General features: G+C 43.1%; 2 protein-coding genes across 5 annotated transcripts in view; both read right to left on the bottom strand.

Annotated features, from left to right (window-relative positions):
• Positions 1-4,782: 4,782 nt before the first annotated feature.
• Positions 4,783-11,256, bottom strand: LOC135624278 (transcription termination factor MTERF4, chloroplastic-like). Of its 4 annotated transcripts, none has more exons than XR_010491635.1 (3): positions 9,502-11,256; positions 8,120-8,247; positions 4,783-5,092 (listed from the first exon to the last, which is right to left on the bottom strand). XR_010491635.1 is itself a non-coding variant. In XM_065127710.1 (2 exons), the coding sequence occupies exon 1, from the start codon at positions 11,177-11,179 to the stop codon at positions 9,647-9,649; it is 1,533 nt and encodes a 510-aa protein (XP_064983782.1). In that variant the 5' UTR covers positions 11,180-11,256; the 3' UTR covers positions 4,783-5,092; positions 9,644-9,646. The 4 variants fall into 4 exon arrangements, 1 of the variants encoding a protein (XP_064983782.1); XR_010491634.1 differs by having other exon boundaries at positions 9,644-11,256; XR_010491636.1 differs by lacking the exon at positions 8,120-8,247.
• Positions 11,257-11,475: 219 nt separating this feature from the next.
• The window catches only part of LOC103973470 (pectinesterase-like), a 2,327-nt gene continuing 880 nt past the window's right edge, over positions 11,476-12,922 (bottom strand). Inside the window, exons 1-3 of the mRNA XM_009388045.3 lie at positions 12,827-12,922; positions 12,403-12,563; positions 11,476-12,312 (exon numbers count right to left, since the gene is read on the bottom strand). The exon at positions 12,827-12,922 is cut by the window's right edge and continues 880 nt beyond it. Of these exons, the coding sequence (XP_009386320.2) occupies positions 11,615-12,312; positions 12,403-12,563; positions 12,827-12,922 (955 nt within the window). The 3' untranslated portion in view covers positions 11,476-11,614. The remainder of the gene's footprint in view (positions 12,313-12,402; positions 12,564-12,826) is intronic.

Genomic DNA, 12,922 nt, shown 5'->3' with positions numbered 1-12,922 from the left:
TCCACGCATCACTACCTTGTTGGTCCTAGCTAAGTAGCTTCTCGACTACGTGTTGCCCAAGACCACAACCTCTGCGCGGCCTACCCGCCTGAGTCGTGCTCCTTGGCTGCATGTTGCCCGAGACCACAACCTCTGCTTAGCCTACCCGACTGAGTCGTGCTCCTCGACTGCATGTTGCCCGAGACCACAACCTCTGTGCAGCCTGCCCGCTTGCTCCTCGGCTGCATGTTGGCAGAGACGACAACCTCTGCGTGGCCTACCCGCCTGAGTTGTGCTCCTCGGCTGCATGTTGCCCGAGACCACAACCTCTGCTCGGCCTGCCCGATTGAGTCATGCTCCTCGGCTGCGTGTTGCCCAAGACCACAACCTCTGCTTGGCCTACCCACCTGAGTCATGCTCCTCGGCTGCATGTTGCCCGAGACCACAACCTCTACTCGGCCTACCCGATTGAGTCATGCTCCTCGGCTGCATGTTGCCCGAGACCACAACCTCTGCGTGGCTTGCCCGCCTGACTCGTGCTCCTCGGATGCATGTTGCTCGAGACCACAACCTCTGCTCGGCCTACCCGATTGAGTCGTGCTCCTCGACTGCATGTTGCCCAAGACCACAACCTCTGTGCGGCCTACCCGCCTGAGTTGTGCTACTCAACTGCGTGTTGCCCGAGACCACAACCTTTGCTCGGCCTACCCGCCTGAGTCGTGCTCCTCGGCTGAATACTGCCCAAGACCACCGCTGCACGCCCAACCCTCCTTAGATACTAAACTCCACGATTCCCACACCCTTGGCAACGGACCGGCAACCGCCCGGCAGGGATAGTTTCTTAAAGCTGAAGCCATGCCTCGGACCCCTCTTTACAACAACCGATGCATAGCTTCCTTCAGAGGGGGAATATGATGAGGGTAATAATGGCGATAAGACTCGGGTTGACGTCAGCTGCCCTAGATGATGCCTCGCGCCTCTATTAACCTGACAACACCTGGTCAACATGGATCGGAACGTCGACTGACGCACATTAACATCCTGCTCAGGCTCGGTCCTTCACGCCATGCCAACATCGGTGTCAGACGTTACCAGGAGTAAGATCCTACTCCCTGCAAGCGGGCACATCAAGCAACGGTAACCTTTACTATAAAAACCCTCGCGCTCCGAGGAAAAGGGGGAGAGACAACAAAAAAACCCCTTGCGACTATTCACTAACTTGATCGTCGGAGGGGTCGGGCCGAGCTCTTCCGACCCGACCTGTGGGCAGGTATGAAGGCGGAGCGCCTCTCTCGGACGCCAGAAGGGGAGCCCTGTCCCGGAAAAGACGGCGGACCCGTCCCCGATCACGCCTAGCGAAGTCAGCCACCCTAGCGGTCTCCCGGGTTCCCCAGGAAGATCCCTGCCCATTCGGACCCGAACCAAGCCGCGTTGGCCCCGAGGCCATGGCTTAAAGGTGTTGACACAAACACTGCTACAGCGGCAGCGTCTAGGGCTGTGAATAAGGTCGATCCGACTACTGCGGCGGTAGGTTTGCCAGTGCTCACAAGATCTCTATCACTGTAGAGCTCCAATGCGGGCATGGTGGGAGTAGTCCCCGGTGCCCAGATTTTTCTCGGTGTCAGCAGCCCCTCTCCAAGCTGCAAACTGGTTGGTTCTCTTTGTTGCCTTGCTCTGTGATAATGTGAAAGATCTTCCCTTTTCGGCTCTGGAATCGCTGATAGGTGTTTGGGGATTTGCCCCTGCGTAGAGCTCCCCATGGCAAGAAGGCACTCGCTTCGGTGTTTCTTGGAGATTAAAAATGGAGCATGCACCATAGATCTTGAGCATGTTGGAAAGAATAGAAGATGAAGAATTATTGAAGAAGTTTTATTGAAGAAGCTTTATTAATGAAGCTTGAATGCATTAAAATGTCTTTCTCCTATTTATATAGATTAGGAGGAAGGATTTTCCTAGAGAGATTTCCTCATATAGTTGGAGAAATCTTATCTATTATCATGCCCCTGCAAGATGGTGCTCCTGTCAAGGATACCAATGCAAAGCAAATAGTTTACAAGCGAGAGGCTTTGTGAGTAGGGCAAGAGCATATCGTTGCTGTTGCTGTTGTTGTGGCTGCGACGGCGATGGCGACGATGACGGCAACGACTGTAGTAGAGGAGAAAGCTACAACAATGGAGAAAGCTATAACAATGCTGTAGCAGAGGAAGAAACCGCAGCAGAGGAGGAAGTTGTAACGATGTTGCAGTGATGCTACAATAGAGGAGGAAGCTACAACGATGTTGCAGTGATGCTATAGTAGAGGAAGAAGCTGTAGTGATGTTACAGTAGAGGAGAAAGCTACAGTAGAGGTACAGTAGAGGAGGTAGCATGGAGGAAAAGAGGGAAGGAACGGGCAGGGGTTGGAGAGGGATCCACTACCGAGGGTGAGTAGCCGATCGGACCAAAACAGGCCTCATTGTTGTGGGTGCACCAGATGGCGACACTGGGTGTGGTCACTGTAGCGGCTGGGGTAGCAGCGAAGGCATCACGTATCGTACAACAAACGGAGAAGGAAGTCCGACGGGGAAGTGAGTCTGGTGGGAAAGAGTTCCCCCCTTCTCTGCTCTGTAGAGACAAGGGATGTGGTGAATGGCAAGCTTCAATGGCCGTGAAGCATCGCAAGCTTTATTGAAGAAGCTTATTGAAGAAATTTACATTCCTCTCCTATTTATACATATTAGGAGGGAGGATTTTCCTCAACAGAATAGAAGGTTTCCCTCAACAGAGTAGAAAGATTTCCTTATATAATTAAGAAAATCTTATCTGCTATCAGGGCATTAATGGATTTCCATCATCTACGTGGACATTCATATTCACATCCAATGAAGTGGAAAAATTCTCTGTGAATCTTCAGCTTTAATTATATGTTATGTTGTTAAAGTTTTGAGCACTAGGTGTCTAGCATGGAAAAGTAAAGTAAATCACCACATGTTTTAGGACAAGGATTTGTTTTTCTCTCTGTCTGCTGTGCCCATTGGCAGATAAAGAAAAAGTCTTCATGTACATCCTGTTAAACATCAAAGTGAGCACACAGATGCTCTTTCCAACGGCATCTTAAGACTTTTAAGTTTACAGAAACTTGGTACATGCATATCCTGTACAGGATATGAATCTTTTGGAATTCCGCCACACAACAAAATCCATTCTGTTCCTCATATGTTGCTAATAGATATATTTCTACTTGTCTTTTTGGTGGGATAGATTAACTAGTATATATTAGTACCACTCCGTTTGATTTTTAGTTGTACCAGTTCCGCATTGCTGCATAAAAGCATTGAAAAATCACAAATTACTGGAGCCCAGAATCAGTGTTTCATATAGGAATTCTTTTATTGCTTTAGTTTCTGATACCTAAATGAATTTCCTGTCCGTGCTGCTAGGAAGATCTCATTATCTTGAGCTGCATGTGAACAATGCAAACACGGTTGATTGTATCTAATTAAAATATCCTTGTGATTTAAACTTTGCTTATATACTAAATGGTAAAAGTGCTGGTTTTTCACCATCTAATTTCATAGATGTGTCATGTCCTCAATTTAGAACAATTGTAGTAGCTGCACTGACAATTCAATGTTTTGTTCTTAAATAACAGCTCATTTTCAATTCAAAGTTCTCTCTTTAGTCTTCTGCTGCATTAATAAGTTGATCAATGTTACATGAAACAGTGAAACTTATATTCAATAGGCTGACTGAAACTTTTTCCTTGTTTTTTGTTGTTGAGATAAGCTAGCTGTTGCCTACATTTTTTTGCCACTTAAAAAGACTGGATAGCATTTTGTTAGTAATGTTGTCCGCATGTTGTTAGTGTCTTTCCAAGTGTTTATCCTTTTCCTATTCATCTATCTTCCCTCTACATAATTACCATGTTATCTTATTTTTATCTGTCATGATGGCTCTTGTTCTCACTGGGCTAATTTATTGATCAGGTTGGCAGGCAAGGCACCATATGCTTCAGTGAAACCACCAGATGACATAGAAATGACTTACGAGCAAATGCTTGGTTACAACTGTCACTGAGCTTCGACTTTGATAACTTCAACTTACTAAGATTAATAGCTATGACCTTCCCGTATTTCATGAACATTATGCTAAGTAATTCTCATGTCAACAGACTAATGCTTACGAAATGTAATGGATGGACTATACTGTTTCCTAGATAAAAGGCATTCAGCTTTACGTATACTACTATTGTTGAGCCTTTAAGGATATGGACTCGAGACCTTTGAGGAATAATTATTTACCATTCCAGGAGAATCTTTGAACTGGGCCTACGGAAAATATAATAGTTCTGGATATAGCTGCAAACATGTTCTTGAACAAGCTATCTTATGATCTGGGCATTTAGACAAGTTGGAACAGCAGGACTGCTACAGATGGAAAACAGGAAAAAGAAGCTTCAAGTGCTAATAATTAGGATCAGACCAGATGGGTTCAGTTCAAGAAATGTCACAAATGTGTCATTGAAATCACTATATAATCTACCACCTGAACAATGAACCATGGAAGTAAGTGTGTCATATATCAATCAGCTGCTTGAAGATGAGTGTCAAAACATTCAATACACATGAAAGTAGATAACTTATAATGAACTCTATAGAAATTGTAGGACCTCAACACACTCAATATGTTATGAAAACACAACTGACCGAAAAAAAAAAAAAAAAAAAAATCAACTACCAAAAATCCACCGAAAATTCTTATTTGCATTCTAACTTTGTACCAGACTCCATATGGGTAAACACCAACCAGGATGAAGCCTTCATGGATGAGCAACACTTAGGTAAAACTTGCTACCTGGCCATTGTCATGGACAAATAATCCACCAGAAAAGGTGGGGGAACAATCATGAGATTAGTACCAAAATCCACCTCACAATATGAAATGGCACCATATTTGATAATACAATTATGAAAATATAATTACACAGAGACAAGTAGACCACACGTCTGATGATAGCATGTGCCATGCAATTCCAGCCTTTCATCTGTTCTTGGAGACGGGTAGCTTTGATGAAAGTCATTCTACTGGGAAGATTTTCCAGATCATATAAGTTAAATCCTCCATTTAGTTGACCCTGTATGTTCAATGAAAATGTGGTGATAGAAAAACAATGGTAAATTAGCATCAAAATATTAATATTGGTAAACAAAACCTTACTAACAAATTGATGTAAGAAGTTGAAGAAATATTTCTTAAATACCAAATTATCAGACAGAAGTTTCCCAGAATGTCACTTTTGAGTATACACTTCACAAAACTAACCAGCAACAATGAATAAAAAATTTGTTGGAAGACAATGTCCTGTATGGTAAAAAATTTCAAAATACTATGCAAACCCCTTGAATCCTCTGCTTTATTTCATGAAATGTTTACTGTTGCCAGTTGATGTTCATGAACTTGTGAATAGGTAAAATGAGGACTTCATTATATTTCAAGTTGGTGTTTCAAAGTGTAGAAGTATGAAACAACTGACCATGACCATGGATCATGAAATTATTGATTGAAAAGATGCATGTCAAACGAACAATACTGACTTTAATTTTATAGAGATTATAATCCAGAAACTTGAGCCTAAAAATCTATTGGGCAATCTGATGCAAGTCCATCTAAATTGTTGACTTTAACAATGGATAAAAATATTCAAAGACTAAATGACAATAACCAAAACCTCTAGCTTCAATGCCTATAGCATCTTAATCCTAAAGAACACAAAACATAGTGATCGCCAAGAGTAAAGCAATAGCATCACAAGTCCAAAGATGACATTTCTATGTGCTAAGTGGATATTAAAATATAGAGATGTACACAACCAATTAGCTGAATCTGCAAATAAGTGTCATCCTGATCATTATTATTGCCAAACAAAAGATATGGAATTTGACTTTAAAACTTACAATGAAAATTCTTCATATCAACTACATTAAACATTTTAAGAAACAGGGTAATTCGTAGTCAAACATATAAGAGGAATGTTAAGCATCATACTTGTTGCATGAACTTTTAGAACTTTTGGGGGCTCTAATAAGATGATATACTATGATGTCTGTACTCTGAAAAACTTAGGTCCTGTGCAATGTTAACACTTTACAAACCAAAAGCCTTTACATGCCAAAACTAAAGCCAAATTGACAGTCACAAGATATCAAGTCAACCTATTGGTTTCTCTTGGATGTATTATACAACGGCAAGTTGGGGGAGGAATTGCAGTATTCCTAGAATCACCATTAGTTCAGTAAGCAACACTGATATAAATGATCAATATGTCCTAGCTTATTTATATAGGAGGATACTACAAAACTAAATATACAAGGACCAATTGTAAGTAAGGCTGGTTTATGTTCTAAATATCAAAAGGTTCAGATGATACAAGGAGACAAAGGGTTCACTTAAGATGTTATGACCTCAAGACCTAAGGCAACCTGCATAGAATGTACTGGGGTCAGTTGGAATGATGTGTTCGGCCAAGTTAGTATATCATGACAGAATTTTGTAGGAGAAAAGACAGAAATCAATTTGACTAAGAAAATTTTGCTTGATCTCGTAATCAAGTCAAACACAAAAAGCACTGAATTGAGGCATTTTTACATTCACATGGATCTCTAGATAAATTTTTGGCTTTGTTTATATAGAAATGATTTGTCTTTTTTGGTAAATTTGGGATAATATATGACATCTTGTGGCATCAACTCATGCTACATTAATTATGTGATCATGATCCTTAAAATAAAGCCAAACAATTATAATGCTATTGAATAACTACCTACTAATGACAAATTCTAATGCTAATATTACATGTTTAGTGTTGGATAATTGAAACATCCACTGTATTACAAACAACATTCCAAACAAGAACCAACTACCCCTACAAACTTCGTCACATCCATTGATTCTCAAGAAATGGATAGAAGGTTTTCTCACGTATAAAGTTCAAGTACAAAGCCAACTGCATGTTCAATAAGGTTCACAGGACCTGGTTCAAATTTGGAATTGCCATGAGATATAGGATTCAAATTGGCATACTGGCTAAGATAGATTGCTTGATCAGGTTAAAAATTTAGCTGGATACTAGCTATAATCACTGGGTAACAATCAGGAACCATCCAGGATCAAAATGAAGTAGACCAAAATCCACTTGTATCAAGTGTTACCAGGCAGACAGATTAAAAGATGGCCACAAATTAGTAGGAAATTAGTAGAAGCCACAGTGAATCTGTGAAAATTCAATTCATACAAAATCAGAGGAATAGACCAAAACCCGATCAAACACAATTTGGTTTGATGTGGAGGCCAAAAGTTTCATTGACAAGTCCAGTCAATTCCAAAGTTCTTGAAAATTTCAGTGTAGATGTGGCTGATCCTGCAAATACTGTATTTAATTTGATTCCTGTGAAACCAGAGTATCTTCAAGTCTTCACTTTTAGTTTGATGCAGATTTTGGTCTTCCAATATTGCAGTTTCAGCCCCTAAGATTTTACTATGATTCACATGAAACATCATAAGAAAAAAATATTCCTCAACTATAGTTTCTAACATTCATCATGGTCATCTAGGACATTGCAACATATGTTTAGGACATCCTTTCTAGACTTCTGCATAAGAAGATTGGGACATGGATCCTTCCTTTTCTTGAAATGAGGTCACTGTAATGCAATTTGATTAACAAAAACCTCATTATCCAGAGGTCCAACCACTTATTAGAGTTAAAACTTGAAATAATTGAATACAAGAGGATAGCCTGTCACTTCCTTGTACATTCTTTGATCCCAATAACAACAGCAATGACATACGTAATTCAAAAGAAGGAAGAAGTATGGAGTGAAAAGAAAAAGGAGAATCAGCAACAGTTGTTGCCCAAGACAAACTTAACATTTTAGAAACATGTTTGGACTATGAGACCCATTTTTTGTATAAGAACATAACTGACACTTGACTGGCTCTAAGAATACCAGAACTTCTAGAAATTGAAATCTACTACCTCAAACTTCTATAAACAAAATCTTTAGCATAAAACATAAGGACTATGAGACCAACACTAACAGTTTCCTCATAACCAAAGTTCATTGAAATATCAACTCATGGTTGGATATGGCTTGAGACTTACTGAACCAAATGCTTGCAGAGGCAGGCCCAGAAATATTTTGCACCTCATTGTTTAATTTGGACTCCAAATTTCTTGTTCAAAACGATGTCACTAAAATGAATAAATGAGTCCACAACAGCTACAACAACCTGTAATGATCAAAATTATTTGTGTTGGAAACATATAAATGATAGGTCTCAGCCTAATTACACTTTTCATCATAAAGTTACTGCTGTGTGAGGGTCTACTTCCTCTCTCCTGTAAACTACCACCATCTGTTAATCAAAGACCAAGACTGGGGCTTTGCCAGCAACAAATAGCAGAATTAATGGTCCAAGTTCGTACTTATAGCATGCATAATTTATTTAAATATTAACTAAATTGCAACATCAAAACTAAAACGTTTAAGCTCCAACAAAAACTAATCTACAATGATTCAGCCACTCTTTCAAGAAGAATTTTCTACTCATTAATCATTTATAGAAGTATTACTTAAATTGTGACATCGAAGTTGAAAAGTCAAAGCTCCATTAATAACTAATATGCAATGAGAGTCAGCTCTTCCAAAATGAATTGCTTATGAAGCAAAATTAATTTGAATTCGAGCATTTGTGACTTCTTTTCCCGGTTTCCACTTCACAAAATGGAAGCAGTACACTTGGGAACCACTGGGAAATGATATCAATATATATAGTCTGATTGTTGGTCCAAGTATGTAACATACAGTATGTACCATTTATTAAAATATCAATTAAAAGTGACAATAAAACAGATAAATTAAAGTTCCAACAATAACTAAGTTGCAACGAGAGTCAGCTACTCTGTGAAAAGGAATTTCTTAGGGAGCAAAGTTATTTTTAATATAAGCACTTGTGACTTCTTTTACTGCTCTTCACTTCACTGAATGTAAGCATTATACTTGTCAACCACCAGGAAAAGATAACATAATATAAAGTCCACATAAAGAGACCTTACATAAAACTTAGCTAGTCAATGACACATAACAAAGTAACATGTAAAGCAAGACATCACCTTTAACAACAGGAAAGCTGAACTTTGACACAACTTAAGTTTGTTTAAATAATTGAGCTAGTAAAAAAGGTACCAAAAGCATGGTCCATAGAGGAAACTTCAAAGAAGAATTTAGACACAATGTAGGAGACAACAGTAACCAGGCTCTACAAGGATCATCCTTTGCAACTAAAGCATAGAACACACAGTTAATTAGCAGATATAGGAAATGCATAAAAGGTCTTGCTTCATACAATTGGACTATGTTCAAAATTAAAAGTTACTTAGATTCACATGTTTGAATGGAATATTTGGCTAGTATTAAGAAGTTGGTTTCATTTGAAGTAATAAATAAGAAATGTAATCTGTATGAAAAGGTCTTAAGAGCTTACTAGCTTAGTGGATTTCTTTCTAGAGAAAATAGGAGGTTGATGGAGGCAGTTTGACAGCAAGCGTGAAAGAAACAGATGATCAAATACATGGCTTGAAGTATGAATATTCCAAAGGCAGTTCAGTTCACTGTAGAAAGCTGACCTACTAAAGTGAAATGGTTCGTCGGTAGAGCACTTCCTCATCACTTTCATCCTCCTCTTTGTCCGAGACCAAGTGGCTTCTTGGCATTTCTAATTTCCCACCCATGACAAAAGGCGGGCCCGGGGCATCTGCCTCAATATAATCACCCCGCAACCTCTCCTCGAACCTCTGATCGCTACAATTCAAGAACCAATCCAGTGTACATCTGATTCCTTTATTTACCAGCCTCTGGTACCTTGGCTTGATCCGGGACTCTAGGCTATATGTAAAGTACTCTGGGAACTCAAACAACTCCTGCACGGGCTGTTTCATCTCACTCTTGAAGAAGTAATAGCTATTCTTCATAAGCTCGACCCGACAGGCAAGCAACTGAGGACACTTGACGACCATGTTAGCCACATCCTCATCCGGGATGCCACGGCCCCGTAAAAACTCGATAGGCTTCAACATAACACTTTGATGGAGACTTACAATCTGGGGCATCTTCTCCATCGCCCGCGTGAACCCATCAGGATCTATCTTGAGTTTCAAATTGAAGAAGTATTGCTGCGTCGAGAGCTTAGCTTTGAGGGGCAGTCCGAGAATCTGGGGGAATTGGGCGATGACCGATGGCAGGGACTCTCTGCGCACCCCAAAACTGAGGAGAGCATCAACATTTGGCTTGACTGTCTCCTCGAGATCATAGCCAAGGATGTAGGGTCGCTTCTCGAGCATCTTGGCGAGGATCCGCTTGGGGAAGCCAAGGGACACCAAGAACTCAACGAGGGGCTTGATGGTGGTGCCGACGCGCATGCCAAGGAAGAAGGGGTATTGGGTGACCATGGGTCCGATGTCCCGGGGCCAGAGGCCGATGCTGACGAGGTAGCCGACGGAGGTGCTCATGGTGCCCTCGGGCTTGAAGCCTAGGAGCTCCGGATAGCGCTGGAGGACATAGGGGATGTCAGATCGCTCGACGTCGAGGCCGCGGAGGAACTTGACGACGGGTGCGAGCTCGACGACGACACTGGCGTGGAGGACCTGAGGGTAGGCGCGGACAAATTCGCCGAGGTGGGGACGAGGAACGCCGAGCTTCTCGAGGTAGCCGAGGACGGGTATCATGTTCTTGCGGACGCTGCAAGCAAGGAGGAGCGGGTAGGCGTTGAGGTCATCGACGGAGAGGCCAAGGCGGGTGAGGAAGTCGACGCGCTCGCGCATGACGTCGACGGAGGAGGGCAGCTCGAGGTCGGCGAGCTCGTCGGGGGCGATGCCCAGAGACTTGAGATAGTCGGAGATGATGACGCGCGACACCAGGCGCTCCTTGCGCCCCTGGATGACGCCCCATGTCACCGACGGAAGCTCGTACTCAGGGAACTTGGAGGAGGAGGACAACGACGACGAAGGCGATCCCTTCTCCCCGGGGACGGCGGTGGAGTAGCGGGATCGGCGGCTGGCGGAGGCCTCTCCGGCAGCCGACGCATGGCAGGCAGGGTTTGGGAGCAGAGGAAGGGGGCGAGAGATCGAGAACAGTGGGGGTTTTCTTCGGACTACAAAATTCATGGAGAGAGAGAGAGAGAGGGAGGAGGAGGAGGAGGAGGAGATGGTAGGGTTTTAGTATAGTGGGAAGAGGAGATCAGCTTGAGAGAACGGGTCGGCTGGGAGGACACTAGGAGCATTTGACCTGTTAATGGGCCACATAAACGGACCAATACATGGGCTGGCCCATAATTCTTTGATCCTTTATATATATATATATATATATATATAGTTAGAATTGATCATTATTAGCACATAATGATGTATTTGATTGTAATAATACGTTCGATGTTTCATATCGTTAAAAGACACTGTATCAATGACCAAAAAGCTTAATGATCTCATCTGATGTAGGAACATTACAGCTTCTCCTTCAAGTATCCCATCAGTACAAAATAACCTCATCAATTCCATGACGTCTCTCACATATTTGAGGTAGCAAAGCGAGGGGTGCAGTGCTCATTGGCCATAGAGACCCAAGCGAACAGGCGTGCCCGTCTTGGGGATCCAGTCGTCTCCCTGAATGAATGGTGCAATGGTGTAGGCTTTGGCTTCGTTCTGGCCAATGACCTTAAACCCTGGCCAGTTCACCCGCTTGGAGGTGTCAGCACCGGGGCCTTTGTTGTTGTACTCGCGGTAGGACAAGGTGGCCAGGGCGAAGTCGCCGTTCCATGGCGTGTAGCCGTCGGGGTGGATGAAGCTTCCGATGTCGGATTCCATGATGACTGTGTGAGAGTATTCCTGCCACGGGCGGGCGAGGTAGCTGGGGATCTTGGCGACGTCGGGGACGAGGGCGTCGTCGGCGACGAAGCGGCATTTCTGGACGATGAAGCCGGTGTCCTCTTGGGGGATGTTGCGGCCCTGGGCGAGGACGATGTTCTGCTGGTTGTCCAGGGGGCGGCGCACGGTCATGATGCAATTCTGGAACACGGCGGACGCGTCCCCGAAGATGAAGTCGATGGTGCCGCTGATGAGGCAGCCGCGGTAGAACTGACGGTGGCTGTGGGCGTAGAGCGTGTCCTGGTACCCCTCCATCCTGCAGTTGAGGAAGATGGCGCGGTCGGATTGCACGCGGAGCGCCACCGCCTGGTGCTTCGCGGCGCCCGCCGTGTTCTGGAATCCCATGGCGATGGCCACGAACCCATCGGCAACCGCAGCTGCCAACACGAGAAAGCCAGCGGCATCAGCTCATCTATTCCTTCCAAGGTGGAACATATATAGTTCCTTCGCCGATCGTTTCGACCTACCGAAGGTTGCGGTGTTGAAGGTCTTCACGCCGTCAATGAAGTTCTTGCTCCCGGCGACCACTGTCTTCCTTGAACCATCGCCATACATGGTGACGTTTACCATGTAATTGTCGACCAACACAGTCTCCTCGTACACTCCCTCCTTCACGTGGATCACATACCTTCAAACACGAAGAACAGCCATCTCAAGTTGCAGTGGCTTGTATTCCTTCTCTGATATATATATGTATACATATACATATATATACATATGTATACATATATATATATATACATATGTGTGTGTGTGTGTGTGTGTGTATTGTGTGTGTGTGTGTGTATTACTCATGCGTACACTTGCATACAATCAGTTGATTTAAGAGGACGGAAGCTTATTGATCAAAGTACTGCAGCATTAATGCGTCGGGGCTGATCAAGAACAAACCTTCCTTCATAATTCTTTGGAATCTTGGCGAGTGCATCCGAAATGGTGGTGAAATCTCCGCTTCCATCCTTGGCGACCGTAACATTGGGCGTGAGT

Source organism: Musa acuminata, chromosome BXJ2-10 (genome assembly GCF_036884655.1).
Source record: "Musa acuminata AAA Group cultivar baxijiao chromosome BXJ2-10, Cavendish_Baxijiao_AAA, whole genome shotgun sequence".
Taxonomy (NCBI): domain Eukaryota; kingdom Viridiplantae; phylum Streptophyta; class Magnoliopsida; order Zingiberales; family Musaceae; genus Musa; species Musa acuminata.
This window is presented reverse-complemented; position numbering and strand designations above follow the sequence as displayed.

What these genes read in the sequence shown, in the direction of transcription:
- LOC135624278 (XM_065127710.1), bottom strand. Translation starts at nt 11,179, where the DNA reads ATGAATTTTGTAGTCCGAAGAAAACCCCCACTGTTCTCGATCTCTCGC.